This window comes from Vombatus ursinus, unplaced genomic scaffold (assembly GCF_900497805.2).
Source record: "Vombatus ursinus unplaced genomic scaffold, bare-nosed wombat genome assembly UNPS02014798.1, whole genome shotgun sequence".
In the NCBI taxonomy this organism is placed as follows: domain Eukaryota; kingdom Metazoa; phylum Chordata; class Mammalia; order Diprotodontia; family Vombatidae; genus Vombatus; species Vombatus ursinus.
In genome coordinates this window covers 56,195,730-56,212,016 of record NW_020954576.1, presented here as the reverse complement: position 1 = coordinate 56,212,016, position 16,287 = coordinate 56,195,730, and the positions used below count along the sequence as shown (strand labels likewise).

Below are 16,287 nucleotides of genomic sequence, written 5' to 3'. Positions count from 1 at the left end.
TGTAGACTGGGATATCTTCTCCCACTAAACTGTCACTGAGACTTGTTTTACTACTGCTATTCCTTTCTGTGTTGTTATTCTAAAAATGTATTCTTACAAAAAGCAATATTGTTACTCAAAGAGGATAATGTGAGCAGTATGAGGACAAAGAAGGAGGGAGATGTTGAGTAAATAGGGCAGGCATAGGTGGTGAGGTATAGTGGACGAATTTCACCTTTTGCTTACCTGACAGCAGAGCACAATATAGAGACAGAAGGCTAAGTTATATTAGCCAGTTTATTCCCACATGCTCTTGGACAGAGGGTGGCTACTGCTCCTTCCCACCCTCCCAATCCCAATCCCCATGCCCAAACCATCAATCACAGGAAAGTTTAGAAACCATTCCTTTCTTTATTAAACATAGCTTGCAAGTGATAAATATTACAAAGTTTTTTTTTTCTTTTAATCCTTTCTCCAAAAATTAGCTTATTATTTGAATCTGTCACTGCAGAAGCGCTTGGCAGTATCTGAAACAGATGGGGGTGTATTTGTCCTTTTGAAAACCAGTTTCTGTTGGTCTTAGTCTTTTTATTTCTTTCCCAAAACACAATGCAGAAAATAAAAATGAAGAGGCAAAATAAGGAAACTTAGAGTTGTGCAAAAGGGTCTTGCTCCCCCCTCCTGCCTGCCCCCACACAAAGAAGGGCATCTCCTAAACCCTCAACTCCCACCCCATATGTCCCACCCACTGCCTCCAGACATCATCTAGACAAGAACTTGGAGGAAGCTGATGGTGAGTATCTCAGTCTGCAATGTTGGGGGTGGGATGGGGACCCTTGATCATCTAAGGGGTAAAGTAGGAAGAAAAGATGTACCTAATTCTCCTCTAACAAGGAGTCAGCATCCGAAGTCCTGAGGTCTCCAAAGACAGTGGGACTGTAGAATATGTGAGACACTTCTACAGCCAGCCCGACTAGAAACTAAGGGCATTTGCACCCATCCCCAAGGCTGGCCCAATAGCCTTGGGTGGCGGGGAAGAGAGGGAGACCATGGACAATTGTGTTTCACTGGGCACTCAAGACTCTCTGCTGTCAATCTAAAGAGATGCCAACTTGAAGGGACCACTGGACACCAGCAGATTTTTCCTCCCAGGCTTATTCTAACTTGTTCCTCCCTCCCCTTCTGTAGATGGTACTCGGGGAGGGACAAGATATATTTTAGGACTCAATCTAGTCCAAACTTGTTTTAATTTTATCCAAAGTTACCCAGCAGAAATCAAGATTGGAACTCACCTCTTGACTGCCTCTCACCATTCTATCCTTCCTTTATATGGGAGTCTCTTTTAACTCTGCCTCACCCATCCCCACCCCAGCAAGAGCCATGAGCTTCCCAGCTCAGCTCAGGCCTCCATCTCAATTCATATTGATCACGGGGGTTAGTGCTCAACTGAATGTGGTACTGCATTATATGAAACCTTCTTAGGATGACAATTAGAACAGTTTCTTCCTACTTAGCCCACATTTTAGCCCCTCCCCTACCAACCTTCATAAGATAATTAGCCCAGGTTCTTTCCTCTGGATAATGTTTTTAGGGTGTGGGGTGTGGGAGAGATCTCTGGTGTAAGAAAATCTGACACTGTGGTTTGTTATATAGTAGGTATATTGTATATATGCTGATGCAATCAGAGGAAAAAAAAACAGTGCAAATACAATTACAGTTCATAATACTTGGTTTCAATGCCCCCTGGGAACTGTTCTGTTCCTCAGCTACCTCCCAGTCCCCCAGCATCCCCCACTTCCCCCAGAGTGTCAACCTAATGCTGGGAAAGGAGGTGGGGCAGCTGGGGTGGGGGGAGGGCTCTGCCAAGGCAGTGCTGGTGACCTGGAGGGGCTGCTCCAGGGTGGGGAGGCAAGGCACAGTTGGGGGGGAGGGGGGGCATCTCCAAAGCGGGGTGGGGATTTAGGGGAGCCAGCTGCCAAACTGGCCTATCCCCTTGCCCCATCATCCACAGCCCTGCCTCCTAACCCCCAGAAACCCTTTTGCACGGATCATACACAAACGGGCACAGTACAAAATGACGTAACACAGTTTCACAATATCCATGGCTAGGGCTTTTTTTTCCACTTTTTTCATGTTTTTTTTTTTCTACACAATGTACAATTCTTCCTTTTTAAATGGATCAAGAAATAGCTTATATACACGAATGAGTCCTTGTTATAACATCTCGGCAGCAAATATCATAAGCTAATGAAGATCTCATTGGGAGAGGGAACCTGGTCTTGGGGAAGAGGGTAGAAGGGAGGGGAGAAGGGTTATGCTTTTAGGATTGGGGAGGATGGGAAAGAGGGATCAAAAGTAAAATATCAAGAAGCATCTTTACAAAGCAGTTCTACAGCTAATTCCTTTAAAAAGGGAAAGGAAAGGAAACCAAAGCAGGAAAACACTTATCTGCATCTTTAAAAAAAAAAAAAGTTGAGAAAAATAGGAGGGGAAAGAAGGGAAAGAAGAAAAAAGAAAAGAGAAAGGAAAAGAGAATAAAAGAGCAAAACAGGGAAGAGGGAAAAGAGAATAGAGAAATTTCTACCATACATTACATCCAAAATGTGGAAAAAATACTTATTCCAGGGACAGGTGGGGGACTGGATGCTATGGTCAATGATAAAATAAAAATGGGACCTCAGTGCACACTTCTTACTTTCCATCAAAGGCCTTTTGCCCCAAATCCATCCCTAGCTTCTGGGGAGCAGGCGCTGCCAATAGCCTGCTGGACCCAGTTTCCCCCAAACACCTCTGGAGTTTAGTGTAAGGAGAAGCCATGCAGGACTGGTGCACCCCTCATACTACCTCCATATTGAGCTCCAGGCTTCAGAATTAAAGGAAGACTACCAGAATAAGAGGTATTTTCTCCCTTCCTTATGATAAGGGATGCCCTAACTGAAGGACCTCAGTTCAGTGTCCACACGGTCCAGGACCACAGGGATCTTAGATAGATTCTTGTGACTTAGAAGCTGTGGTGATGGGAAATTACAAGGGATCTTGGAAGGGGCAAGTGGAGACAAAAGAAATCAGTGATGAAAGGGAGAATTTGGGGGGGGAAGGAGGAGAGGAGAGATGGAGGACTAACACTTTACCATGATTCAGAAGACCATATTGGCCAATCCACCCAACACTAACCTCTGAAGGAATGGGGGTGGGGAGGGTAGTAGGGACCAGTGAACAAGAACCAAACCTCAGCCAATAAGCAGAGGATCACAGATCTCTATGATAAACAAGCAGCATCTGTAGCTTGATCTTGAAGAAGAGAAAAAAGGAAAGTAGGGAAGACATGCTGCATTTCTCCCTCCACCATATCACATCATTTCCCTCTCCCTGGAAGTAGGTACTAGACTAAAGGTCTGCCTTCATGCAAAATCACCTTATATACCCATTTCCAAGGCCAATATAGTGGTAGCTGGTTCCTACGGTAGGGAGCTAAACTCAAGGCTGGGATTGCCACCAGCCACATGGTATTGCACATTCTTTTCCTTACTTTTAATCTCAAATGACACACCTGGGCACCTTGTACCTCTGGGCTGGGGGAGTTGGATACATGACAGAAATGGCACTTTATCATGTGTTTGTGTCAGGGTAGAAGGTGGAGAGGGGAAGGAGAGGCTAGAGAGACATGCCACATGGCAAGATGACATAAGAAAAACATTAAAAAAAAAACCTTCCAATTTTGTGGAAGAGAGAGTGAAAAACAAAACCAAACTATTCATCCAGTGCTTTCAAAGCACAGAGAGCAAAGAAAAGATGTAAGAATATATATTTATATATATATATAGAATTTTAAAATAATCCCAGAGCCCACCCAACACTATTCCCCCCACCCCCACCCCATTTACAGTCAGGGGGTACCACACACCCCATCAGACAACACTCGCAACAACAACCCCATCACTACCGGTTACTAGCTTCTAGCTTCCAGATCCTTTCACCACCAGGGAGTCCAGACACAGGCTGTATCTTTGCCCCTCTATTAAGTGCTCAATGGATTTTGGGGAGAAGGGAGGAAGAAAAAAAACCGGGGAAGGCCCGTGGGGCCAGTACAATCACCCGAAATGGCACAGGGGTGTCAGGAGTGGGTGGAGGACCAAAGCCTGGTCCCAGCTCCTTTATCCCTATTCCAAACACCAAAAACCTTTTGGGGGAATGTGTAGTCTTTTCTTTCTTTCATTAATTTTTAAAAGTGCCTTTTTTTTTCAGGGGGAGGGGGGCATTCTGGCTGGTTTTGGAAGCAGGTCAGGACCTCACACTCCTTCCCCATGCCTTTCTTTTGGGCATGCTATATTTAGGGGACCTCTGGTGGTTTATTAGAGCTAGAAGGGTGTGTGTTTGAGGGCAGCACACCTCAAAGAAAGCCTGGCACCTTCCCTGCCCCCTCAATCCAAAAGGTGCGCAGATTGGGTGCTAATTCCTCCCCCCATTCCCAGAATGACATTGCACAATTCAATTCATTTTCTACATTAGTAGCAATTCCCAAACAAAACAAAAACAAAAACAAAACTATTAAAATTCTGAAAATACTTTAAAAACCAACTTTAGATCTCAGAAGCAGCCTCTGAAGCTGGTTTTGAAGTGAGTCATTTGGCTTGGTGCAGTAACAAATTTGCCAAGGGTATAGTCAGGATGGGGCTCCCCACCTGGGTTGGAAACCTTTCCTTCCTTTGCCCTCTATGTTCAGGAGGTAAAAGGGAGAGAAGCCAGACTGCAAAGTGAACCAACCTTACCTTCATGGAGAAAACCCCTTCTGTTCTTCCTTCCTCCACAACTATTCCTCCTCTTTCCCAATTTACTCACTCCCATTCCAACTTCCAGGTCCCCCAGTCAAATTCTGCTTGGGGGTCAGATAATGCCTTTCACCCTTAGTGTGGCTGGGGCTATAGGCAGAAGGGACAGGTTAGGATGACTTTAGTGGACTGAAGTTGGGCCACCTAACCTCAAACAGACTCCTTTCTTTCCAATGGAGTCAAAGATTATCCTTGCTCCTGGTTCTTATTGTTCAGAGGCCACGACCTGATAACAGTCCTCCCTAGTTCAAAATCTTGCCCATGCTTTCCCACCCTCACTAGCACCATGGGTTAAGTACTATGGGTGCTGTGTTTTAAAGCTTCTCCCTTCCAAAGCACCTGACCCTCATTCCCAGAGCCCAGCTACAATGTTCCCCTTTCCTAAGAAATCCTATGCCTCAGAGCCTGGAGGTGCCATTCTTCCTCTTGTGTTGCCACTAAATTCCACTGATTAAACGTATTCACCCCCTAACCAGCCTTAGTCACCTTATGCCTTTTGGCTGGAGCCCCACCCCCATGAAGAAAACCACTGCAATGCTCCTATCACTTAAGTGGATATCTTTGTTAAAAATAGAAAGAAAAAAAAAGGAGAAAGAAAAGGGTTTAACCGTCCATTGAACAAAAAGGGAGGACACGAGACATCATTAAAAATAATAATAATTATAGCATAAAAACAAGCTTCAGAAACATATGTCAGAGGGCACAGATTCTCCCTGGGACCTCACTCTGACCTCTAGTGGGGTGCAGATCCACCTCTCACTATCATAGAAAACTGAAGAGAGAAGAAAAGAGCGGCAGAGGAACAGATCGCTGCAGTGTGGAAAGAGGGGAGGTGGCAGGGAGGGGCATGAGTATGTGTTTTCTTGTTGGTTTCTTTTTTTTGTCTTCTGTTTTTTTTTTGTTTTGTTTTGTTTTCCGTGTATGGTAGGCACCAGTACAGGCACTGCATGCGACGGAAGTTGGGGGCAAAGGGAGAGAGGGAGGGAACAGAGGGGTTCAGGGTTGGGGCGGGGCAGGTGGAATAGGCGTTATTTCTGTCCACTGATGGACTGCGATATAGACCGGGGTGGGATCATGTCTAAAAGGTACTCCCTCTGTCGGTCTGCCAGGCTGGGTGCTTTGTGTCCCCCGATGCCAGTGTTCAAGTAAGCAATATTAACACCTAAACGCAGGAGACAAAAGGGGGACAGGTGTTAAAGGATGAAGGAGCACCTCCTCTCCCACCTCTCCCCTCCTTGCCCCTGCCCAGGCAGAAAGGTCTAGTTTGCCTGGTGCCAGTCTAGACTTGTCCAGTTTTATCTTAGTAACAACCTTCCCCTTTAGGTGCAATGACTCTGGAGGAAGAAAAAACTTCTTAAAATTTTATCTTGGGATAATGAGCAACGTCCTAGAAACAATGGGATGGTTACTTGGGAAACTGGCAGTAAAAGAGGCTGAAAAGCCTTATTTGGGTGGGTGGGGACACAGGGGAAAAAGAGGACAAGAGTTACATTACAAAGATATGGATGTTGGTCAGTTCCATCTTGATTTTTGGCCTCGGATTGTGGGAGTATCACTGAGCCATCCAGCTTCTTCTCACATACCCTACTGTCTTGCCCATATAAGCTAGAGAGTTAATTATCAAAGGGGCATTTGTGCTTTAACAGGGAGCAGCAGGCACAAAAGGGAAAATTTTTCTCACATGGGCTATCTAGACCCTATGGCATTGGGTGCTCTCCAGACAAAGCCCTGGGCAGATCCCAGAATAATACCTCTTTTTTCTTTCCCTTACCTGGCATGCCAAGGAGGCCTCCTGCCACAGACAGCTGGGGTGCCTGTGCAAAGTTGGAAAGCATGGAGCGGGCAGATGTGGGGATGCCACGCTGGAGGGTGCTCTGGGGCTGTGGAGCCTGTGGGCATGAGGAGACAACAGATGACTAGATGATCAGATGGTAAGATGAAGAGATGGTAAGGGGGAGTCAAGATTATAAACAAAGACTACCTTCCCAAGTGAGAGTAAGTTCAAGAGTAAGGATAAATATCTCATCCCCTGATTCTGCTGTAGTATTAATGGTGCAGTCATAAGCCAAGAATGCATACTACTAAGGGAAATAGGTAACTGAATGCCCAAGCTCTCTGGTAAGAGAAGATACAAGGCTGTTTCCATCTCGGCTAGGAATTAGAATAAGGTCACAGCTGGGGATCTTCAGTTGTCACTCTGCAATACAGGTGTGGTATGTAGGTAGCAAACAGAAGGGATGGGGTGGGGTGGATAGGTAGTATAGGAAAACAGAGGGTCACATGAGAAGAAAAATAGATTCTCACCTGCCGGAGCGTATGGTGTCTCATGATGGTCTCTTGCTTACTGACACTGGACACAGCTGGAGCCGTAGTAGGGGAGAGGGCTGCCTGCTGCTGTAGTCGCTGTTCAATTTCCTGCCAGGAGCCAACACATCAACTTAAGAGAACATACTCAGTCTTCTAACTAGGAAACCCAGGAGCCTTTGCTGCCTTTCTCTTAAAAGAGCCACATCAGAGACCAAACTAAAGGATTTTGCATACTGGGTACATTCAACTCCCTCTTCTCAGAAGAACTCAACTGGGGAAGAGAATGGCTAGCTTGCTGCCCTGCCTTACCACAGGTCCTTTTCTTGTTTGGTGCTGCTTTTGAGCAGACAGATGCTGGAAACTGGGTAGAAGGGATGGGGCTGGCAGGTGTAATTAGAGCTGGTGAGTCAGTAGGAAATTATTTTTGACTTGTCCCTTTGCTACAGTCTCATTTTTGGGTAAACCTGTGAATTGGGTCCCAACTATACAAAGTAAAAGAAAGTCTGGAGAAACAAAGGGCACAAAAGGGGGAGGCTTCGTCTCTGATACTTGTTTATTTTCCCTGGTCTTCCTGACATTCATTCACTGAATTCTGAATAATAAAGGTGGAAAAGGAAGCATGATTCCAAACTCTATGACATGCTGAACTCACTGGCCTTGAACTGAGCCTAAAATGTTTTCCACAAATTTAAGATACATTTACCTCTCTAAAGACCACTTGGCTTATGACCAGCTTTTCCCCTATCATCCCTCCCTCCACTGCTGACTATAAATGACCACTTCCTTTGAAGAAAAACATTTATGGTACAACGCGTATGTCCCATTCTTCTTCATCCTGAAGAAAAATATGGAAATCTCTCCCAAAGAAGAAAATGAGGCAGACAACAGAAGGGGCTTATTTAGGCTACAAGGAGAGCCAAGGTCAAAGAACAGAAAGCCTCATGCCTTCCAAGCTCCAAACTCTATTTCCCATTACTACCTCACAGTCAGAAACATTTAGATCAAATGGGGCAGGGGAAGATGAAGAGGCATTCCCACCCAAAAAAAATTCCAACCCCCTCCCCAAACTTTAGATTATGAGGTATGGTTCTCTGAAGGCTGTGAGGAAAACATGAATGATTACAAACTACTGGAGTTACGCTCCCCCCCCACTCTCCCCAAAATTTGTGTTTAACACCCCAAAATTTGTGTTTAACACCCTGGGCATTCTAGGTGTCTGAGCTAGAGAAGGTCACTTACCTGTTCCTGCTGTAGGGCTTTGACAAAGGCATTCTTCAACCGGTTAGTATGCTCAGCCTTTAGGGCCTTCTTCTGGTTGGAGGTCATGCATTGCTCACACAGAATCTTGCCATTTTTCTCTTGCTTCCAGTGTGGGGTAAAGTCTGTGCGGCACTGAGCACATACAAATGGCTCCACCCGCAGAAGTGAGGCACAACCTTTGCCTAGATGGCACCAAGGAAAGTGTTAAGTAGGGTGACCCATTCTCCTTACCATCTTGCTCTTTCTGTTCCCATCCAACTGTTATTTCCCATAATATTTCTCACATCCCAACCTTTCTCTCTACTCACAAGGACACCATTTTAGTTCAGGAACTCACCTGGAGTTCATTTTTCACCTGGACTATTATAAACCTTTCTATTTGGTCTCCTTGCAACCACCTTCTTTCCTTTCCTCCACATCATTGCCAAGTTAATATTATTAAAGCTTAAGTATGACCATATCACTCCTTTGCTGAAGAAGCTCTACTTGTTGCCTCTTGCCTCCAGGATCAAATACAGACTTCTCTAATTTCTAAAACCCTTCCCAACCTAGCTCCAACTTACCTTTCCAACCTTATATACTACTCCTGTTCCTAAACTCTATGGTCCAGCCAAACTGACTTTCTTGCTATTTCCCATATATAGCATTCAATTTTCCATCTCCTTGCCTTTGTACTGGTTGTCCTTCGATGCTTGGAATGTACTCTTTCTTATCTCATCCCTAACTTTTAGAATCCCTTATTTTCTTCAAAATCTTGCTTAGACATATATTTTTCATGAAGCCTTTCCTGATCCTCCTCTCCCTTTCCTCCCACCAAAACTTGCAGTATTTACAAACTTGTTGTCTCCCGATAGAATTTAAATGTGCTGAGGGCAGACACTGATTTGTTCTTGGTATTATCAGCACCTAGCACAGTGCTTGGCATATAAAAGATGCTTAATGAAATGCTTACTGATCAATTCCCAGCAGTATTAAAATTCTGGTATAGGCAAAGAAGAGAAGCTTCTGTATCAGTGGGAGTTAAATGAAGCCCATTTAACAAGGTGAGTACTTTGGCTCGTAGCCCAAATTTTGGTCAGTGAATGAATTTCATTCCTGATCATCTATATCCCAATAATCTTTTTTTTTTGGTGTGTGAGGCATTTGGGGTTAAGTGACTTGCCCAGAGCTAGTGAGTGTTATGTGTCTGAGGCTGGATTTGAACTCAGGTCCTCCTAACTCCAGAGCCTGCTTTATCTACTGTGCCACCTAGCTACCTCTCCAACAAGCCATTTTTTTAAAAATTACCTATAAATGAGGGCAACTGGGTGGCACAGTGGATAGAGCACTGGCCCTGGAGTCAGGAGGACCTGAGTTCAAATCCAGCCTCAGACACATAACACTCACTAGCTCTGGGCAAGTCACTTAACCCCAAATGCCTCACAAATACATACATACATAAATGAAAATTACATATAAATACTATTGAATTCCAGTGTGGATTCCCCAGCTATGCAGAACACCTCCAGATCACCTCACTCAGAGTCATTTGATGTCTATAATTCCCTTTTGACATAGCACCAAACACATTGTCACACAAAATTAACATCAAAAAACAGATTCTAAGCGCTGAAATGTGTACGTACTTATGGCATTTAATAAAAAGAACCATGTAGATCTAAGTCCCTGCCTTCATAATGTTTACTAACTTGAAAGATACACGTAGAATACATACATAAACAGAATAAAAATACTTAAAATAGGCATAGATTTATATCAATGATTTTTGAAGATGATAAATTACCTCATTCAAATGGATCAAATAAAGTAATATTTGTAAAGTGATTAGCACAGTGCCTGGCACATAGTAGATGCTTAATATATGTGTGTTCTCTTCCCCTCCACATCCCTGTGTAGTAGAGTGTTGCATTTTGAGTACAGGGGGTAAAGTACTGGGCCTGGAGTCAGAAGACTTGAATTCAAACCTAGCTCCAGATAATAGCTCTACTGTCCTGGGAAAGTCACTTAACTTCAGTTTGCCTCAGTTTCCTCAACTGTAAAATGGGGCCAATAACAGTATCTACCACACAGGGTTGTTTTGAGAATCAAATGAAATAATATCTATAAAGCCTGGCACACAGTAGGCCCTTTACCTACAGGAGGGAGAAAAGGTACTTAATATACACTAAACCACAGTTTGCTCACCCCAGACACACATCCCAAAATAAAACTGTCAGACTTGGAAGTTTCCTACAGAGTGAATGGGGAAGTCTGATGACCTTACCTTGGCTGTCAATGACACTCTGCACCACCTCCTCCAAGCCCACCATATAGATGAACTCGCTGTTGGCTGCACTGGGCAGGAAGTGGAGCAGAGGGGCAGGAGGCTTAGGGGGTGGGATCTCCAGCAGTGTTTTTTCCAGCTGCTTACGAAGGGCCAACTTAGCTGCTGCCTGTGAATTGGCTGCATCAGTCATGGCACTGGGACTGGGGAGTGGTGAAGACACTCTGTTAACAGTCCCTGGCTGGATGTGAGAGGCAAGGTTCATATAGATGGCAGAGGATGTTGTGCGCTGGCAAGGGACAGAAGAACTTGACTGCTGGAAAGGAATAAGAAGAAAGGTCAGTGACAGAAGAAAGGAATTCCAGTTCTTACTGTCACTATTCCCTGGCAGAGGATATTTTCTTACTATGACATAGGCTGATCAGTAACTACACTGGGCCCAAAGAAAATGGGAGAATGATAATGTCTACGGGCTAAAGTTGGCACCAGAGCTGCTTAAAGGACTATGCAGAAAAAAATTTCTAGGACGAAGAATGTCTAGCTTCCTCAGGTCAAATGTCTAGACACTACTTCCCTAGATTTCTCAAGAAGGTTTACCTCAAGGCTTTGCTGGGTGGGCTACTAATTCCTCAAACCGTCTCTTCCCCCTAACTGGCATCTACCTTACTATCAAAAACTACAGCTGAACCCTCAAGTCTTTTCTGTAATGCTCTCCAAGTTCAGTCCAAATTATCTCTTGTTTATAAAAATGTAAAGTCTACTCCTTAGCCACCATGGGTAACAGGATCTCTACCTGTCCTGTGTAGTACTCTTACCGGCTGGTAGTTGATGGCGGGGTTCATGTTGGGTGTGGTGGTACGTACGAGGCCAGGTTTGGGTGGCCCTCGCTGGCCCTGCAGTTGGGCAGGGTTTGGTGCAATAACTCGCTGTGACATCAGCATGTGTGGAAGGGTTGTGTTGGTGGCTGAGCGGATGACACTGTGACCCTAGAGGAGGCAAAAATGAAAGAACTGAATCAGAACTTTGGGGGTTTGAGACAGGAAGCCTCCCATAAAATACTCCTTAGGAGTAGCTGAAGGAAAGCTTGGGAGAGGTACCATTAGATTATTCTAACTAGATATTTTTTTCTACATTTTTCCCCCGAGAAAGAGTGTGACACGTCACATTTGAAAATCTTGCCTTGGCATCATGGGAATTTGCTTGACCTGCTCAACATAAGATTGTCCCACCCCATTTAGGGAACAGCTAGCCTGAAAGTCCTATTGTTTAGTAAAGAACAAGCCCTGCAAGGGTTCACTCATTGACCCTATTCTTTATTTTTTTAATTTTTTGCTTTTTTGGTGAGGCAGTTGGGGTTAAGTGACCTGCCCAGGGTCACACAGCTTACTGGTCGTATTCCTATATAAATCTAATGGCACTAATAGAACTTTGCACTATGGTAATGTTCCAATCTGGTCAGTTCCTCCCCTAATCCTTTCACATGCCCATAACCTCTGATGGGATTTGGTTCCTTGGATCCAAATATGCTGCTATACCCATATACCTGCAATGTTCTCAGGTTTTGGGGCTCCACTCCCTGAGCACCAGGCCTGGAAGGAAGCTTGGACAGGCCCTGCTGTCCTACATGGGCAGGAGATGGCTGGACAATTGATGCTGCATTTTGTACAACTGGGGTCTAAAGGAAAAGAAAAGAAAATACATATTTAGAGATGGCCAGGACCTAGAGAGATAGATAGTTAGCTACCTGGTACTTTTTCTGGCACTAAAATGACAATCACTACTGACTGAGGGACAGACCAAGGTTCACCAAGTTAAGGGTTCAGATTGAATCTAACTCTTTGGAAGGAAGGAAGGAAACAAGAATTTATTAAGCACTTACTATGTGCTTTATGAATATCTCATTTAATCCACACAACAACCTGGGAGGTAGGTGCTACTATGATCTCCATTTAACAGCTGTAGAAACTGAGGTAGATAGAGGTTAAGTGACACGCCAAAGGTCATACAGCTAGTAACTGTCTGAGGCTGGACTTGAACTCAGATATTCCTAATTCCAGGCCCAGCACTTTAACCAGTATGCCATCCAGTTGCCTCAATGAACTGCAGATATTAGAGATCATAGGACAAAGGATGAGTGAATATACTATAAGCTCTATCAGAGTAAACAATGCACCTTAAAATTACGAACTTAGAAAGACCTTAGAGGTCATCTAGTTTAATTCTCTCAATCTATTGCTGAAGCCCAGAGAGGTTGTAAGAGTTGGCCAGGGTCACTCACACAAGTGCTAAGTGGCAGAGTGAGGACTTGAACCCATATCCTGACTCAGGCAAAAATTATTGTTCTTTCAAGAGTACCGTGCTGCCCTACCACCCCTCCCCAATAAACAAGTTTTTCTCTTTTAGCCATGTCCCAGCCCCTTTCCCCAAAGAGAACATTACCTTCTGAACCACATTCTCCTTCTGTAGCTGACTCTGCCTTAGTTTCTTCAACAGTACCAGTCTGGCTTCCTCTAGACGTAGCTCATCTCTCAGCTGCTTAATAAGTTGCTGCCGCTCTTCAATACCTTTCCCCTGAGGAAAGGTAGAAACCGTCAGTCCTGGTACTGTGATCATAGACTCCCTTTCCCTGGCTAACAACTCAGACTCAATTTACTTTGAAACTTTTACCCAATGTATCTCCAATTCATTAACTAGAATAGTAATTCAGGGGAGAAAGCATATTTAAAAAGGAAAAAGTAAATTAAAAGGTTAAAAGTGACACTATGCTTTATCATCTAGAGTCTACACTAGTCAGTAGCGTTTTGGACACACCTCCTAGTCCAATAAGAGTCAAAATTATTGCTAGGATTTTATTAGGTGTCCAGGGATACCTGATAAAAAGTGAGAAAAAAGAAAGAAAGGAATGTAGAAAGAGATGTTTTTTACCTTAAACATCTCCAAATTGGCTGCTTTCAGTCTCTCTTCCATTCGGGAACTGGAACGAGGACTGGAGGCTTCATTGTCAGAAAGGACAATGATGTCAGGGGAGGGAGTCAGCCGTCCCCGGTCTGGCTCACTGTATAAAACAAGACAAGAAAAGGACATGGGGTTGAAGATCAAGGTACCCCCAACAATGAAGGCTCACAGGGAAGCCGAAAAATCCCTCATCAGCACTGAATGAAGAAACCCAAGGGAGTTTTGGTGTGAGGGGTTGTCTATCTTGCACCACCTAGAAGAAAGCAGTGACAACCAAGTACCAGGAAATTGAAACCACTAAGGGGTAAAATGAGGCCAGTTACCTGCAATAGAGGTGATGGCAGAGGCTTAGTTGAAATACCTTTCCCGCCATACCAAAGGCCTCTTCCATTTTAACACTCCTATTTACTCAGCTTGAGAAGTGGGGAAAGGAGATGAGTGCTTTTATCACATGAGTTTTAAGTAAAATTCTTTCAAATAGTTTTCCCAAACCTTAATTCTAGGGTAAATTGGCCTTAAAGAAACTACTACAGGAAATAACAGCTGATTAGGAAGTGACAGTGGCAACAGGTCCTAGTTCCCCAACCAGTAGCATGTGAAGGAAGCCTAACACAGATACTAGACAACTATAATTAATATCTAAGAATATTTAAGAAGTTTCCTTTATAACTATAGAATGTTAAAGACTGTCTAGACCATACCTCTAAGAGGCAAAGGAAGTAAAGAGGGCAGTCAAAAGAAATGGATGCTGACTGGACTGTGATATAAGAAGCAGCTCTGAAACAAGCTCTCATGACAAATTCAGAGACAGCCAGAGAGCTGTTCTGCCACACGAGAAAAAGAGCTCATGGAGTTCAAAGAAGGTAATATAACTGCCAGAACCTAAGGAATCACTGAAGACAATGTATAAGTGATCAGACTAATAAAGCTTGTACTCTCCTGAGGAGGGTAGAAGTCCCAGTCATGAACATGTAGAAATCTCATTTCTTTGCCAAAGGTTATACACAGGATCTTCCTTCTCCCTTGGAAAGAAATTATCTAGGCAAAGCTTTTAATTCCAGGCTAAAGTCATTCCTATTCAGTGTTGGGACAGACCTATTTGGGACTCAGATGACTCCATTTTAAGATTTCTTCATTCACCATGTACTTAGTAGCACTGTATTTGAAGAGAATCTTATTTCTCCATGATACTGGAAAATGCCTATAGCCTGAAATAAGCCTTGGGAGTAACAGAGGGCTATAAAAGCCTTAAGTACCCAGATTTCACACAAAGTTATATTCTAGCTCCATTCTCCCCACAAAAACAAAACAAAACAAGAAACAACAGATTCTTCTAGGCTTCATCTTCCCTGAGGTTTCCAATTCAAGAAATAGTAAAGGGGGAAGGAACAAGTATTTATAAAACACCTATCATGTGCCATTCACTGTGCTAACTCATTTGATTTTCACAACAAACCTGGAAGGTGATGCTATTATAATCCCCATTTTACAGTTAAGGAAAGTGAGGCAGACAGTGGTTCAGTGACTTGCCCAAGTTCACACAGCTATTAAGTCTCTAAAGCTGTTTTTGAACTCAGGTCTTCCTGATTCCTGGCCCAGATCACTGTGTCACCTAGCTGGTAGGTATGGAATATATGTATGTTCTTTAGCCTCACTCCAAAACATTCTAGTCCTGAGGGTGGCACTGTCATTAGGGTTTTTCTTCTCATTGGTGGGGTCGACAAAAACAGCCTTTGAATATTGCTCTTCTGACATTTAGAACGGGACTTCAACCTATCTGTATATTCAGGCAAGATTTTAACGCAGGTAAGTCCCTGACTCCAAATCCAGTACTATTCACTATGCCGTCTAGCTGCTTGTTTGAGGCTTGTTTGATTAGCTAGAAACTTTGGGTTTAGCCAGTACACACTAGAAAGTCATGTTTGAAGAGCAACTTCAAATGCAATTCCATTTTTAGCCACAATTAGTACCATAATATACCAGAGCATAGGGCAATAGATAGAGCAAATAAACATGGGACTGGCTAACCAATGTGTCATCTCCCTGCTGAGTTTTTTTTTTCTTCCAGCCTTTTGAGTTAGGGTTCTAGCATCTTCCATCAATCTTCTAGCAAGGTGAGCAGCTATTTTGTTCCCTCCCCAAGCACACAGAGCCTTTGAAGGTTTCTGTCTTAAGCCCAAAGTCCCACTCAATGGAGAATGTCATCAAGGTCTTTACTCTCTGCTGTCATCTCCTGTGACTCAGACTGGCAGATGTTGAAGTTAGGAAGTTACTAATTTTAATTCTAAAGTGAGAGAAACTAAGCATATGCAACTGCTATTTCCCCCTAAATACATTAGGTAATCTCTACATCGAAGAAGGCTTTTCTGAACAGAAGTCACAGCTGTATAATTTTCCTACTTGATGATGAAGAGACAAAGATAGATAGGAAATGGTTATACTGCAAATACCTCTTCTCCTGCTTTCAGATTTCTGTGTTTCAGAGTTCGGAAGGACTTAAGAGGCCATCTAGCACAACACGTACCTTTCCTCTACTTCTGTTCTGAATCTCCAGAGGACATGAACCACAGCCTAGCACTACTCAGTTAAGAGCTACCAGCCCCTCAAAGTGAAGGGAAGTTGGGAGCTAACAGTAACCATCCTTCCAGCTAAAACAAGGGTTTGGACAGTGGGCTTCATGAAGCTAGTGTTCCT

The 16,287-nt window shown here is 43.7% G+C and overlaps 1 protein-coding gene across 2 annotated transcripts in view; it reads right to left on the bottom strand.

Moving 5' to 3' along the window:
* Nucleotides 1-3,834: 3,834 nt before the first annotated feature.
* The window catches only part of LOC114049723 (transcriptional repressor p66-beta), a 104,141-nt gene continuing 91,688 nt past the window's right edge, over nucleotides 3,835-16,287 (bottom strand). For both annotated transcript variants that reach the window (XM_027871097.1, XM_027871098.1), the window contains 9 exons: nucleotides 13,564-13,693; nucleotides 13,078-13,209; nucleotides 12,182-12,313; nucleotides 11,454-11,624; nucleotides 10,639-10,954; nucleotides 8,355-8,557; nucleotides 7,113-7,223; nucleotides 6,580-6,697; nucleotides 3,835-5,970 (listed from right to left, as the gene is read on the bottom strand). In XM_027871097.1, coding sequence (XP_027726898.1) covers nucleotides 5,837-5,970; nucleotides 6,580-6,697; nucleotides 7,113-7,223; nucleotides 8,355-8,557; nucleotides 10,639-10,954; nucleotides 11,454-11,624; nucleotides 12,182-12,313; nucleotides 13,078-13,209; nucleotides 13,564-13,693 — 1,447 coding nt within the window. In that variant the 3' untranslated portion in view covers nucleotides 3,835-5,836. The remainder of the gene's footprint in view (nucleotides 5,971-6,579; nucleotides 6,698-7,112; nucleotides 7,224-8,354; nucleotides 8,558-10,638; nucleotides 10,955-11,453; nucleotides 11,625-12,181; nucleotides 12,314-13,077; nucleotides 13,210-13,563; nucleotides 13,694-16,287) is intronic.